Source organism: Phoenix dactylifera, chromosome 4 (assembly GCF_009389715.1).
Source record: "Phoenix dactylifera cultivar Barhee BC4 chromosome 4, palm_55x_up_171113_PBpolish2nd_filt_p, whole genome shotgun sequence".
Classification (NCBI taxonomy): Eukaryota; Viridiplantae; Streptophyta; class Magnoliopsida; order Arecales; family Arecaceae; genus Phoenix; species Phoenix dactylifera.
Window position 1 is genome coordinate 5,892,209 of NC_052395.1, and position 13,583 is coordinate 5,905,791.

Below are 13,583 nucleotides of genomic sequence, written 5' to 3' on the forward strand. Positions count from 1 at the left end.
AAAAAAAAAGAAAGAAGAAGAAGAAGAAAAGAAAACCTTCGGAAACCCTCGCGCACTTTGCCCTCACGGTTCTCTCTACGACTCTCGTCGCCCGCTCCATCCTCTGTTCCTCTTCCAGTCTCCATCTCATGGCCTCTCGTTGTCGTTCGATCTCGAGACCTGCCGTCTCTTTCCTCAAGTCTTCCATGAGGAAAACCATCAGCCCGCTCTCTCCTAATCTTCTCACTCGTCCCGTTCCTTCTTTTCCGAGGCAAGATCTTTCTTATGTTCGTCACTTCTTCCCCTCCTGTATTTGTTTTTTTTTCTGATCTCTTTTGGTTTTCATTTTAGGGTTCCTCGCGCGATGGGTTCCTTGCAATCCCTCCTGCCGTTCCACAGCGCGGTGTCTTCGGCTCGGCTGACCTCGCGGCTCGGGATAGACTCCACGGCGGGCTCGAGGTCGCTGTCCCAGGGTACGCTCTGCAGTTCCAACCCCGGAGTCTGATCCTTTCTTTCCCCCCAATTTCTCTCTGAACTATCTTGTGGAGTAAGACACCGTTCTCTTTTTTTCTTTTTCTATTTATCTCTTTCGACTCATTGACTCATGCGTGTGACAAACTTTTCTCGTAAGATTTATGCGATTTCGAATTCTTATAGTTTTGGTTGCAACGTGGTTCTATTTGTTTGTTGGGAGGCTCAATATATGATCCGACATAGGGAAGCTGCATTTGGCGTTGCTTTCTGGGATCTGGTCAGCTGGCTATTGTATGATTTTTAAAGGAGAGGCCTTTGCAGTGAAGCGAATGTGATAGATTTTTTTTCCCGATTATGGTTGTTTTCACTTAATATACACTGATGAGAAGCTGAAGTTTTATTTGGCTCGTGACTGTAACACCGATGTATTGATCAAGAGAGCTGAAATGGCTTATGGATTATGGATGTGCATGAACTAAGCATGCCAAAGATGAGTTGGGTTTATCAGTAAATAAAACTTTAAGAATGCATTTGAGAAAAAAGAGGATAGGGAATTTCTTAGGCTTGTTCTGGAGCTGAACGAACGCAGGTGCTTCATAAAACATGCCACAGATGAGCCTTGGTACCAGATAGTTGCAAACTTGACATGCTTCTATCCTCAAGATCATGTGAATCTTTTGTCATAATCACTTATTAGAATGGCAGCTTTGCAAAACAATTCTATCCTTAGATATAAAACATATTCCTATGTGCTAGAAACTAAGTATCATTCTTATGTATGCTTAATCTATCTCCCATGGTTGAACAATGAGAGACAAGCTAGAATACTTCAGGGAATTGTAAGATTCCTTACAATGCTCTGAGGCGCCCACTATCAAACCAGGGAAAAAAAAAGAGAAAAAGGAAACCATTTAGCATGTGTTTTGGTTTCCAGGAGAGCTCCATTCTTCGTGCTTTAGATGATACCTGCTTTTTGTGCTTATGCACTAATTGAACATGGTGCTGATTTATCATGCTGTAACATATTGATTTCTTTAATGTGGAGTGAAGTTTTATTTTATTGACTTGTAGAGGTTTCTTTTTTTCACCATGAATGGTCGAAATATTTTGCATAATGCAAATATATTGTGAAATCAGGATTAGAGTTATTTAGTTATTTTATCCACAAAAACAAGGGGTTTTGAAGTTGGTTTCTTATAGGAGATCCCTATATAATCTAAGGCCCTCAAGTATCAAAGTGTTAACTGATGACTCTTCGAAGGGTTACAAGCTTTATCGACTAAAGATATTAAGAAGTTAGAGTGTTGATCAAATGGTTTAAAAGGCATACACGACCTCTCCGGGGGCTTGAAGATGAAGACTGCTAGAAATGCGTAATTAGGTGGACATCATAACTGAGAAGCATCCTCAGTGTTTGATGTGTATAGTGGAATATCATCTTGATGTGGCTTGGTATTTGCATGGTTCTCTTTTAGCTGCACAATGTTTTAAATCCCTATAATGGACCCTATACAGATATGGGTCAGATCGGTATGGTAAATCCATGTACGGACACACGGTATGCTGTTGGAGTTGGGACAACAGATGTATTATGTGTTGGTACGGGGGCATAGTGAGCCCCCTACCACACCAGTACCGTGCCAGGTTGGTAATATATGCCCATATAGACAGTACGTGTAAGTACTGGAAACCTATAAGCCGGGCATATTTTGATAGCTTATTTTAACATGCTTTGTGACTTCTGCATTCTTGGGTGTTCCTGCAATTCATTTTCTAAAAACTTGAATTTGATATAATTGATAATTTACCTCAGATGATGATAAAAACGGACAGTTATTTGACATTTGATGTATTGATTCAATGGGATCCAGCAGGATGCTTTATTCATGAAAAGGTTCTACTTTTGCTTCTTCTTTTTTCATCTAGGCTTCTATTTCCTTTGCAAATCCCCACTCTGGATTCAAAATTAATTATGTCATAACAATTTTATAATCTAGGAAAGATGGGCACTTAGGCAGCCGAGCCGAGCCCGAGCTTGGGAAGAAAGAGAATTGACATATCTTTTAATTGTCAGGTTCATGACGAGCCGAGCCGAGCCCGAGTAGAGTTTGATCAGGTTCATGAGTGAATTAGCAATTCTGAAATGCCTACTGACCGAACAGGGCAAGAAAGAGAATTGACATATCTTTTAATTGGATTTCTAGAAGTTTATATATAAATGTTTGTGATTTCATGATCTGCAATTTTTTCTCTGAGATAGTTTCTACTATCATGCTATTGCTATTGAAAGACGACTCCAGCATGCTATGAAGTTCAAGGTCGAAAGCTCCTTGTGTTAACCCAACTTTTTGATGGCAGTTAGAATTTTTTGCCTGCCATATGTATTGTTCAAGGAGTGAAGGTTTCAGGAAATTATTCAGTGTAAGTTCTGTGGAGGATAAGTAATTAGTGGAGATCTACTAGACTAATACTAAGCAAGCATGACAATTGACAAAGGCAGCAAACTTTTGTTCATCATCTTTTAGATATACTTCACCAATATAACAACCTTTGTTAGTCTGGTTCTGGAAAAGCACAACTCTAGGACAGTGGGTTGCTGTAGTGTTTTCCCTTGATCAACTTGGTGTTAAGATACCATGTCTGAGTAAGAATAACATGATAGACTTGAATGTTTACCTAACAAATTCTCTATTTTCCATACCTTTAGTTCTAGTTCAGAGCAAAGGCCTTATGCATCTATGTCTTGCTAACGTTCCCATTAGATGTCATTCTTCCTTTGTTTTGTTACTCTTCGGACTTGCTGAGGGGCATCAGCCATTGTTGGTTTTATGCTTGACTGAGCTTTACAACTGCATTAAGGAGATCATCAAGTTCTGATTATTCTATTTTTGATGTCCTATCACAGACTAATGGATAAGCTTATATTGTAATTGCATCCATGTAATTGGACTTTGTAGCCAAGCTATCCTGCTAAAATCAATATTCTCATCCCAATGCTTTAAAAGATGAATCATTTCTTGCACCATAAGAGGATATGCTCGGATGGATTCATAATGTTGGATCGCAAGAAGAATAATTGAAATTGCTCCAAAGAACTATTGGAATGTTATGTTTTCCCTTATTAAATGGTTTACGATTTGACTAAACTATTCATATTTTTGTCTGCTACCTGAAGCCTTAGTTTAAGTTCCATTAACATGTGCTGAAATATTATGAAATGCATATATAGGTACTAATACGACTAGTAATAGAATGAGATCACATTTGCCATAGACTACTTCATTGGCCTAATTTCCTTGTAGAATTAACTTTCTGTGCATCACATATAATGAACTCGTGTGCCTCTTTATATATGCTTCTAAGATATAGTAGCATGTCCGAAAATTATTCATTTTATGTTCAATAAACTAATTGTTAGTTACAATTTTGGTTGAGGCAATAAGTCATAACTTCTATTTCAGTTACATGTAACTATATTTTTTGTTGGTTGGAAATTTCCTGGAGAACAGCTGATTATCTTAGGAATGGCTAGCAATAAAATTCCCTCATGTCTACCCCACAATTATGTATGTTGTGATTTACAGAACACTGCATTTGGCTGGTTATGATATGTAATGTGGACTGAAAAAGTAGATGTAGTTAACAAAATGATTGTACAAATTTCTGGCTGTTTTTCAAGAGCTTTATGTTCTCCCATTATTCTATGTAACTAATCAAATCAACCATCACATGGTGTGTATTAATATTTTGTGTTCATTACCATTGGATTGATGCTTTGTTTCCCAAAGTATGGTGTTAATGTGTTTCTTGTTTGTCTCTCAGAAACAGGCCTTTTTGATTGATAAAAGGCTCTATTGGCTGCGGATGTAGTTTACCTCAAAGCTTCCTTAGAAAAAAACTTTGATCTGGACATTTGCAGTTTGAGCTGCACGAAAATTGAGTTGAGGTCATTGTTGTAAGGCACTCATCTTTGTTAAATTATGAATTATGTTACACCCCTCACAAAGAAGGGAGCTGATTTATTTTGGGGTATCGTACTGTTGTGTGTTTCTCAAAAAAAATTGTAACTCTTTGGCGCATGTCATATTATCATATCTGTTCTAAAACCTTGAGGAGCTGCAGTTCTCAAATTTGTCACTGAGAATCTATTGTATAATACATGGTCACTGGAGAATGTGATGATGGAATTTCAGTCAAATAAATCAGCAGGCCGGCCTTTCCTCCGTATGAATGAGATCTCTTTGCATGGTATTGATGTTTATCTGGTTTTAACTGCAACCTCCAAGTGGAGGAAATAGATAAAGAACTTTACCCTTCTGGATCAGCACTTCAATTTGCTGTTTTATTGCTAAATCTTGAAGCATATATGGGACTGTAGCTATTGTGCCTTGGTGAAAAGAAATCCTCTTCTTCAATCTCTCCTAGATATATCATTCAGTCTCACTCGATCATTGTCGGTTTGCGACAGTTCCTAAATCTTGACTTGATGATCTATAATAGATTGCCAACCAAATGTCGATTAGAAACATTTTTCTCCTCACTGGGATGGACCCCCTAGGGTATTCAAGCCTAATCATTCTATAGGCTATCTAATCTAAAATTGCTCAATTGAACTTAATTGGTCCGTTATAATACTCACAAAATAATCACCATATAACAACAACAAACGGTTGTTGATAAACGATGTAGCAAAGCTATCACGGTTAGGATTGAGAGCCATGCGGCCACCATTTTCCATCAGAAAATGTGCACCAAATCGTGCATTTTGGACCAAAATTCTTGTAGGCCAAACTGCTCCTCGTTGGACGCCTGCGATTATGAAAAAATTAAAAAAAAACGCAAAGAGGTAAGGGTATTTTTAGTTAAATTATTACTTCGCTCTCCAGCGGAATAACTGGGGTTTTCCGACAACGTCGAACTTATATTATTTTCCCCCCCAAATTCGAAAATTCCCCAGTCTCCATACGTCATTACGTCCCCAAAATTTAGGGTTTAAGGTGTCAGTTCTCGCCGGAAATCAGAAGGATAGTGGATCGGAGATGAGCTCCTCCCGGTTGCCTGGAAGCTCGAAGCCCGGGCGGTTGTCCCCGTTCTTCCGCGACCTCGCCTCCCCGATCTCCGCCCACCACCGCGGCGGCCGCTTCGCCACACCCGGCCAGGCTGCCGCCGTGTCCGCCCTCTGGCGGGAGAACTTATCCTCCTCCGACCCCCCTCCGCCTCCCGTCTTCACCCTCGACGACCGCGCCGACTTCTCCCCCGAGCCCGCCCTCGCCGAGCTCCACCCACCCTCGCCGGCGGCCCGGTCCGGCAGTAGGAGCCGGACCCCGCCGCCGCTTTCCCGGGGCGGCAGCGGCTCCTTTTCCCGCTCCCCGTTGCTTTCCTCTCCCTCGGTTTTGAAAATTAGGGCAGAGGTGAATGGATCCGAAGGGAAGCAGGCGGCGCCCCAGAGCCCCGAGAGCTTGAGCTGGATCCACCAAGGCGAGAAGGAGAACGGTTCGCCGGTGGATGGAGTTGTCGAACAGGGGGCCTTGCTCATGCTTCCGCCGCCAAGGGAGGTGACGAGGCCGGAGGCGCAGAAGAGTAGCATCGTGCCCAACGGCGGGCTTAACGAGGAGGCGTGGGTCACTGTTTTTGGGTATGCCTTAACTTTTTTTTTAAAAAAAAACTCTTTTGGATTCTAGTCTTATTTCAATTGAATGTCAATGTAATAGCATGTTTCATGTTCAGAAATTAGCTTTATTTATATCATTCTTCTGCTGAGATTGACTTGAAATTTAGTATAGATTAAGTACAGCTTGTGATGATAGGAAATGTAGCTATATTTTAAACATTCGCCTGCTGAGGTGGGGTAATTAAGTATTACTTGTGAATATTAGAAGTTTAGCAATGTTTGTGACATTCTTCTGCTGCTATTAAGTATATAACGTAGCTAGATATTAAGTAGGGCTTCTGGTAGAGACTCATATAACCAAGTTAAACTTTAGATGTTGTTAAATGCCTGCTTGGGGGGTTGGAATGGTAGACTTTGAATAGGAATTGTTGATTCCCTCTCTTGATGTAGGCTGTGGTTTCAGAAACTGTTGATACGGGCAAGAGGTTATTCTAGAATTCTATTAGTACCAGTGTGTTGTTCTATGTTGGTGTTTCTAATTCTTTACTAACTACTGTTGTTGGCTATATATTGTTTGATTCAGTAATCTCGGATCTTAAATATCATTGAATTGTATCTGCAAAGACCTTATTGGATGTATGCGTACTAGAACTATATGAATCATCCATTTCAGCAAAAAAAAGGGGGGGGCATGCTTTATTTTCAATTGAGGTCTAGAATTGTCGCACTTGGATGACATTACTTGTTGTGAAAGTTTCATTTTGGTTCTATTGAATGGCGGGTTGTGGTTTGGAGAATATCAGTTTTTCCTCTCAATTAAAATTGGTTTACATCTTCCGTTGTGTCAGACCTTTTATTCATGTTCTTTTCTCAGAGGAATTAGTTGGTTGGCTGTATAATTTAAGAAGACTTTAGTGCATTTTTTAGATATTTACTTTCTTGTGTGCATAATTATGTATCCTCTGATGGCACTTGCAATGTTTAGCTCATGATTTTTTTTAAAGAAAAAAGCCTGGCCTAACTCACCCTTTAAAGGAGTCACATAGAGTCGATCCTATTTTGAGCTAAATTTTTTTTCTTTTCTTGTTCTTGTGTTGTTAATGTAGTCATATCCTTGTTTGTTAATACTCACGTGGATTTCCAGATCCTGGATAACAGTGAGATAACTTTATTAGTGCGACCAAATTAAATTCCACATTTCTACTTTTTTCGTGGTTGTGGTGCTGGACATAAGTGCGTGGTGGTTGGCTTGATGGTTGAGGTCGAGGGATCTTGCTGTTGTAATTAGTTTCCAAGGGCCATTTAAAATGTCCATCTCTTGAATGACAAAATTATCTAATAGTTGTGAAATGAGATGTTTTACACCTTATTCCAAGAGTAAACCTCTTGAAGATGCTTAACTATTTTGCATTGACTAAATCTTGCAATTACTGTCTGTTAATGTTCTTTTTATTTCGATCCATATTGTTGAATTTAATATTCGATATTTCTTGTTATTTGAATTTATGTTGGGTCTATTATATGTAATGCTACTCTTTTCCCCTTTCCAGATTCTCCCCTGGTGATACCAACTTGGTAGTACGTGAGCTTGAGAAATGTGGTCCAATACTGAAACATGTCCCTGGTCCAAGGGATGCTAACTGGATGCACATTTTATATCAGGTAATTCTACTGCATTTTGTATATGATACTTGCAGTAGTATATAAGGACCCATAACCTCAACCAAAAAAACTAGTTAGAATGTATTATTTGGGTTCCTTAGCCCTGTGTGAGTATCCAAGATCTACCTAGTGCATAATCGATGTTGGACTAGACGCATGCTTGTACGGGCTCTTGCAGTATACATTATAGTCCTTGATGTTATTTATTCTTCACTAGTTGAAACAATTAGCTATAATAACTATGTTTTTTATGCAAACCACTGGTCATTTAAGCCACTTTTACTTGCAAAGCTGCTTTCATGCAGTGAAATAGAGGCATTTGTTTCTTCAATTTACTTTAGCCACACCAAATGCTTAATTGCTTTTCATGCATACTTGCATGTATACATGAATGAATGGAATAGGCATTATCCTTATTTTGTGCAGTGGTGCTAGACGTGAATTCTTTGTGGATCTCTAGACAGTTTGTAAATTACCCTTAAACTTGCCCATCATTAGATTGTCAAAATCACTTCATATTTTTCCCCATTAAAAAGGTATTGAAAGCATGGAGATGACGTGATTTCTAACTGGGGCCTTTCTCAGTTCCCCCGCCTCTTCATTCTAACCTTGACCAAAGACCAGAGGCTTTCTCGGGTTTGTCTATGTTATATCTGGTTCTATTCTGCAACAAACAATTTGCTATATAAGTGTAGGATTGTCTTCATGTCTCTAAGGGAACAAGTTTGGCTACTTGTGAACAAGGGTGTTGTGATGAGTTAGAGTTTGGCACTTATTTTGCACTGCTACAATGTCATGCTCCAATTTACATTTGTAGTAGTTGGAATTCCCAATTTAGATTATTCTACCAGTTTCAGAATTCCATATTAGTGGTTGTAAGTTCTTGTTAAACATTCTGAAACCATTTTATAACATGTTGCTGCTTTTTTGTTGTCAATTCTCAATAAGGATCACGTATCAGGTTCGGATTAGCATTTACAATTAAAACTAAATTCTCTTGGTAATGCCATATTCAACACTGATTAGTTTTTTCTTGTTACTGTTCTTGCCTCTTTTTTCTCTATGAGCAGAACCAGTATGACGCTCAAAAAGCTCTTGCAAAGAATGGGACACAAATAAACAATGTTCTAATAATTGGGGTGAAACCTGTGGACCCTATGCAGTGCCAATTTCTGACTGAGAAGCACAACAGCATAAATCATGGGGGCTTCATGGTTTCATTGCCCTCAAAGTTACATACTGCAACGAGTTCCGCTGCACCAAGTTCTTTGGGATCTCTCCCTCGCCCCTATCATCCACAAACCCGCACCAACGCCGTCAGTGACAGCGGACACCATTCTGCAGGAACGATTGCTTTCCCAGCAAAATCAGTTGTATCAAAAGTCAGGGATTTGATGTTTGGCATATGAGTTGGATAGGTGACAATTCTTTGTTGAGATGTATTTTCAGGTGTTTCTTTTTCTTTGTTGCAGCTACCAGAGTACGTTTAGGCCGCTCGCTGAAGTTAAAATCCTCTTCTTTAGGATGGTCAATGAGGATCATATAATCAAATTGGTTTGCCTTGATTTTTGCCAGTGTTACATACAAACTATGCCTGTTGTCTTCTTGGTATGCTTGGTGAGTTCAAAATGTATGTGGCAGACTTGCAGTGCAACCTCGAAGTATTATAGCAGCTTTCTAGTCTGCCACCCTTGTAGTGTGATGTAATCTGAGTTTATACCAACTGTTAAACAGACCCAGTAGATGAGTTAGCTATATGTTATTTTTACAGACCAAGTGAAACTTGAATTATGATCATGCGGCTCTTTCCCTGAGAATTTCTGGCGTTTAAAAATGTAGAGGCTTCTTGAAAGGATTATATATATGTGCATTACGTGGTTGCATGCGAGTTTGTGCATATTTTTGTCCAATCAACAAGTTTCTCCTACTTCATATAAAGCAAACTTCCATCAAAATAATATAATGAAAACGGTATGGAAAGTTGGAAACTGGACGCTGAGGCCTTTCTCTTGAAAGTATTTGTACTATTATTGCAGTGCCTGGAAGCTTGAACTATTTTAGTGCAAGAATTACCGTAGCGCTATTCTGATCTCCCGGACGCGTTGCAGGGAGCGAAACCCATCTGAATTTTAATGTGCCAAACACCATTCGGTTCTAATCTGTTGCACCATGATATCAAGTTCTCCTCACTCCATATGGGATTTAACTCCACTAGTAACTTCAAAAATAAAATAAAAAAAAGTCAGTGCGGCTTGCTTATTAGTTTATGCTTTCAACACAGAACTGCAATTGGTAGCATGGTACATTGAGGTACCGCTCTTATCACGGGGTGGAGACCGAATCAATCTATCTATCGAGACTGGATCTCCAAGATGATGTCTTGCTTGCCGCATCTGTTTGAGTACCGGTTGTCCATGAATCTCTCAAATGTAGTGGCTTGAAAATCTTGAGGCTTGGTATCAGCGACAGCTAGTAAAGCAGAATTGTTAAATGAAACAATAATTTGATTATGGCCCTAGTTAAGAACTTAAACCTTTGTGCACCTCCTGGGTTAGCTGCTTTTTTTTCGTATGCATATAAAATCATGGCACTTGTCATTATTATACTCCCATCCGCCCTCATATGGCCATGTAATAATATGTTATTCCTCGGAATTGATCTTTCACCACCTAGATTTCCTTTTCTTTTTCTTGATTTGAAGTCAGGAGTTCCTACGATTTCAAAACTTGTAACGAACAGGAGGATACGGATTGGGAACTCGAAATGTTAAGACCTTGGCACGTAAGCGTTCGCTAGAGGCGCCAAGGCAAATAGGTGACGAGATGGTGAACAATCACAACCCGAACGGTTTGCCCAAACGAACGAACCATACAGAGAAGTTTCAAACACGGGCCTTCCTTCCCAAGGCAGAAATGGACGTCAAGATGGTGAGTCAAAACCTAGACCTGAGCATTACCCTCCCATAAGCAGATGAATTAAGGATCTCCCAAAATTTTTGAAAAAAAATAGATAGGCGAAGTGATGAATAATTGAGCATTGACTCTTGGAAGTTGGGATGTTCTAAATACAGTACCGGGGGTGGTAGAAGTCATGAATTGAGGGACATGGAATCACAGCGACGACTCAAAGATATAGCATCCTATGGTCCTTTTCAAGCTACATTCGAATCAAGAGCGGCTCGATGTATTTGAGGGCCTAAGACGAACTCACTGAAAAAGACCTTTTTTTCTTTTTATTTTATCTTTGAGGCCTTTCCTGCAATGGACCAGCCTAAAGCGAATTTACTAAGAGAGATCTTTTTTTCTTTTTATTTTATTTTTAAGGCTTTTCCTGCAACGGGCTTTTTTTAGGCTAAGGTCTTAGGCGACCACCTCAGTCGCCTAAGGCTTGGGCGAGCTATGATTCAAACAAATCTAGTTAGAGATAACTTTAACTAATGATATTCGTCAACCGGTCAATAAAATATTTTATAATAATATTAATATTATTATATTAACAAAGCATCATATAATAATATTATATTGTAATATAATAATGTTAATGTTTTGCGATACGAAATATGTAAATAAATTTGTTCTTTTCTCCCCGTCGGGCTTGATAGATGAACTCCAAGAAAAGCAACTCGTAGCTCCATACATAACATGTCAGCAAGGGTTGAGTTATGATATTAAAAACTGTTAAAATAATTTTAGGAATCACATAACAACCTGCATCACTCATAATATTTTTTTTTTATCACCGTGATTCTGTGTCAACCTATATTAGTTTTCTTTATTACCATAATGTTGTTAAAGTACTTTTAGATATCGCATGACAATCTGCATCACCTATAATATTTTTCATTGTTAATGAGATTCTATATCAGCCTATTTAATTTTTTTATGCATGGAGTCTGTACATAGGTATATATAACTCCTGAGATGTACTGAATATGAAAAAACAGATAAATAAAATTACTTCTATCTTTTTCTTTGTTTTTCTCTTCTCCAATTATTTCAACATCGTACCAGCACCACCAATCACGTAACCTATTGTCATCTCTTCCGCCTTTGTTGTGGTAGTCGTCGTCACTTGCAAATCCTTTGTCTCCTACCTCGTTTGGGGGATACCCGAGGCTTCGGCCTTGGTGGCTTTCAAAGCCCCCTTCAAATCTGAAAGAAATCTAAACTTTTCTTTTTATTCATCTTTACTACGATCGAGAAGAGATGTCAACCCTACTTGTGTAGGCGCTGCAGTTGCCTCTCTTGGCTATGCTCTCGCCTGGGATGGCTCTCTTCCCACTCTGGGACCATTTTCCAACGGCGCTATGACGGTGGCGGACCTCGAACATGCCTCCCTTGCAATCCACGCACGCCTCACGTGCCGGCCAAGCCCATCTCTTCACCTCCGAGCGTCGGAGAAATAGAGAGGGAAGATAGGGAATCCCTAACTCCCAATCTTAAAGAGGGAAGATAGGGAATCCTTAAGTCCCCATCCTCTCTTTGATCTGATTCCACCCCACAAATCTGTCCATTGCTTCAAGTTCTCTACGGATCCTTGGTAGCGTAGTCTATGATCGCCGGTACTTCCTCCTTCACCGAAAAGATCGGCAACGGCAACGAGCTCGACGACAACGAGACCGAGAAGGCTGACCTGACGTACACCACCGTGGCCGCCGTTGCGGTCTTCAAACGCCCGCACCGATCTACTTTGGGACCATCTCAGCGTCCGGCCTCATCCTCCCTGTCTTGAACATCGCCGCCGCCGTCGGCTTCCTGAACGTTTCCAGCGGCTCCCCTCACTTCAGGATTGTCACCTACCCCGCCGCGGGGCGTTTTCCTTCACTAGTCTTGGCCGGCTTGACAGAGCCCTCCCGCTGCTTCCCTGGTTGATCCATCCAGGTCCCTCTACCGTTCGATTTGGGGTTCTCTCAATCGTAGAAGCCGTTGTTTCTTCGTTCTCTTCTCGATTTCCCCGATATAAGTGCTGGTTCAGAGGATCCTCGGATGCGCCATGGCTACAGGCGATTCTGCTCAAGCGATGGCGATCTAGTAAGCGCGAGTTCCAATCCTCCACAGCCTCGTCGGACGAGGACATGTCGACGCCATCGGAGATGAGGAAGTTAAGCTCTTTGAGCACCCGCTTCCGGTGCTCCTGTTCTTCCATGTCAGTAACCTCCTCCATAGCCTCGTCGAGCGAGGACACGTCGGCGCCATCGAAGATGAGGAAGTTAAGCTCCTTGAGCATCCGCTTCTGGTGCTCCTATTCCTCCGTATCGCTGACCTCCTCCACAGTCTCGTCGGGCGAGAACACGCTGGCGCCACCGAAGATAAGGAAGTTAAGCTCCTTAAACACCCGCTTCCGGTGGTTCTATTCCTCCGTGTCGATGACCTCCTCCATAGCCGTGTCGGGCGAGGACATGCCGGTGCCACTAGAGATGCGGGAATTAAACTCCCTAAGCACCCACTTCCGATGCTCCTATTCCTCCATGTCGGGCAAGGACACGCCGACACAACCGAAGATGAGAGAGTTAAGCACCTTGAGCACCCACTTCTGGTTCTCTTATTCCTCCGTCGAGGCGGCAGGCGACGCCACCCAAGAGAAGCCCTAGAGGTTGGTGGTGGTGGCCATGAAGGCCTCCATCAGAGGCGATGTCGTCAGTCTACAAGTTCATCTAAAGCACGGTAGTCCTCAAACTCCGTCACATCAAGAACCGGCCGGCAGGGTAACCGCGGTATCCTCAACTCCGGGACGGGACCAAAGCTACCTTAGGCTTCTTCATCATCAAGTTTGAGGTCTCTTACTCTTCTTTCATTGTGCTTTTATCTACAAGCATCGTTGAGCTTCAATTGCCTTTTCTCTAATATCTCTCCTCGCT

At 41.1% G+C, this 13,583-nt stretch overlaps 2 protein-coding genes across 2 annotated transcripts; both read left to right on the top strand.

Annotated features, from left to right (window-relative positions):
• Nucleotides 1-33: 33 nt before the first annotated feature.
• Nucleotides 34-4,680, top strand: LOC103717849 (protein NONRESPONDING TO OXYLIPINS 2, mitochondrial). The gene is made up of 3 exons (XM_008806387.4): nt 34-250; nt 331-526; nt 4,276-4,680. The coding sequence occupies exons 1-2, from the start codon at nt 129-131 to the stop codon at nt 482-484; spliced, it is 276 nt and encodes a 91-aa protein (XP_008804609.2). The 5' UTR covers nt 34-128; the 3' UTR covers nt 485-526; nt 4,276-4,680.
• A 627-nt stretch (nt 4,681-5,307) lies between these two features.
• Nucleotides 5,308-9,523, top strand: LOC113463439 (nuclear pore complex protein NUP35-like). Its single transcript, XM_026808747.2, has 3 exons — nt 5,308-6,088; nt 7,615-7,726; nt 8,797-9,523. The coding sequence occupies exons 1-3, from the start codon at nt 5,493-5,495 to the stop codon at nt 9,133-9,135; spliced, it is 1,047 nt and encodes a 348-aa protein (XP_026664548.1). The 5' UTR covers nt 5,308-5,492; the 3' UTR covers nt 9,136-9,523.
• Nucleotides 9,524-13,583: the final 4,060 nt, after the last annotated feature.

Excerpts from the sequence above, each read along its gene's own strand:
- LOC103717849 (XM_008806387.4), top strand. The coding sequence starts at position 129 with ATGGCCTCTCGTTGTCGTTCGATCTCGAGACCTGCCGTCTCTTTCCTC. Across the intron at positions 251-330 it reads CCCGTTCCTTCTTTTCCGAG|GGTTCCTCGCGCGATGGGTT; the intron begins GCAAGATCTTTC and ends TTTTCATTTTAG.
- LOC113463439 (XM_026808747.2), top strand. The coding sequence starts at position 5,493 with ATGAGCTCCTCCCGGTTGCCTGGAAGCTCGAAGCCCGGGCGGTTGTCC. Across the intron at positions 6,089-7,614 it reads GCGTGGGTCACTGTTTTTGG|ATTCTCCCCTGGTGATACCA; the intron begins GTATGCCTTAAC and ends TCCCCTTTCCAG. Across the intron at positions 7,727-8,796 it reads GGATGCACATTTTATATCAG|AACCAGTATGACGCTCAAAA; the intron begins GTAATTCTACTG and ends CTCTATGAGCAG.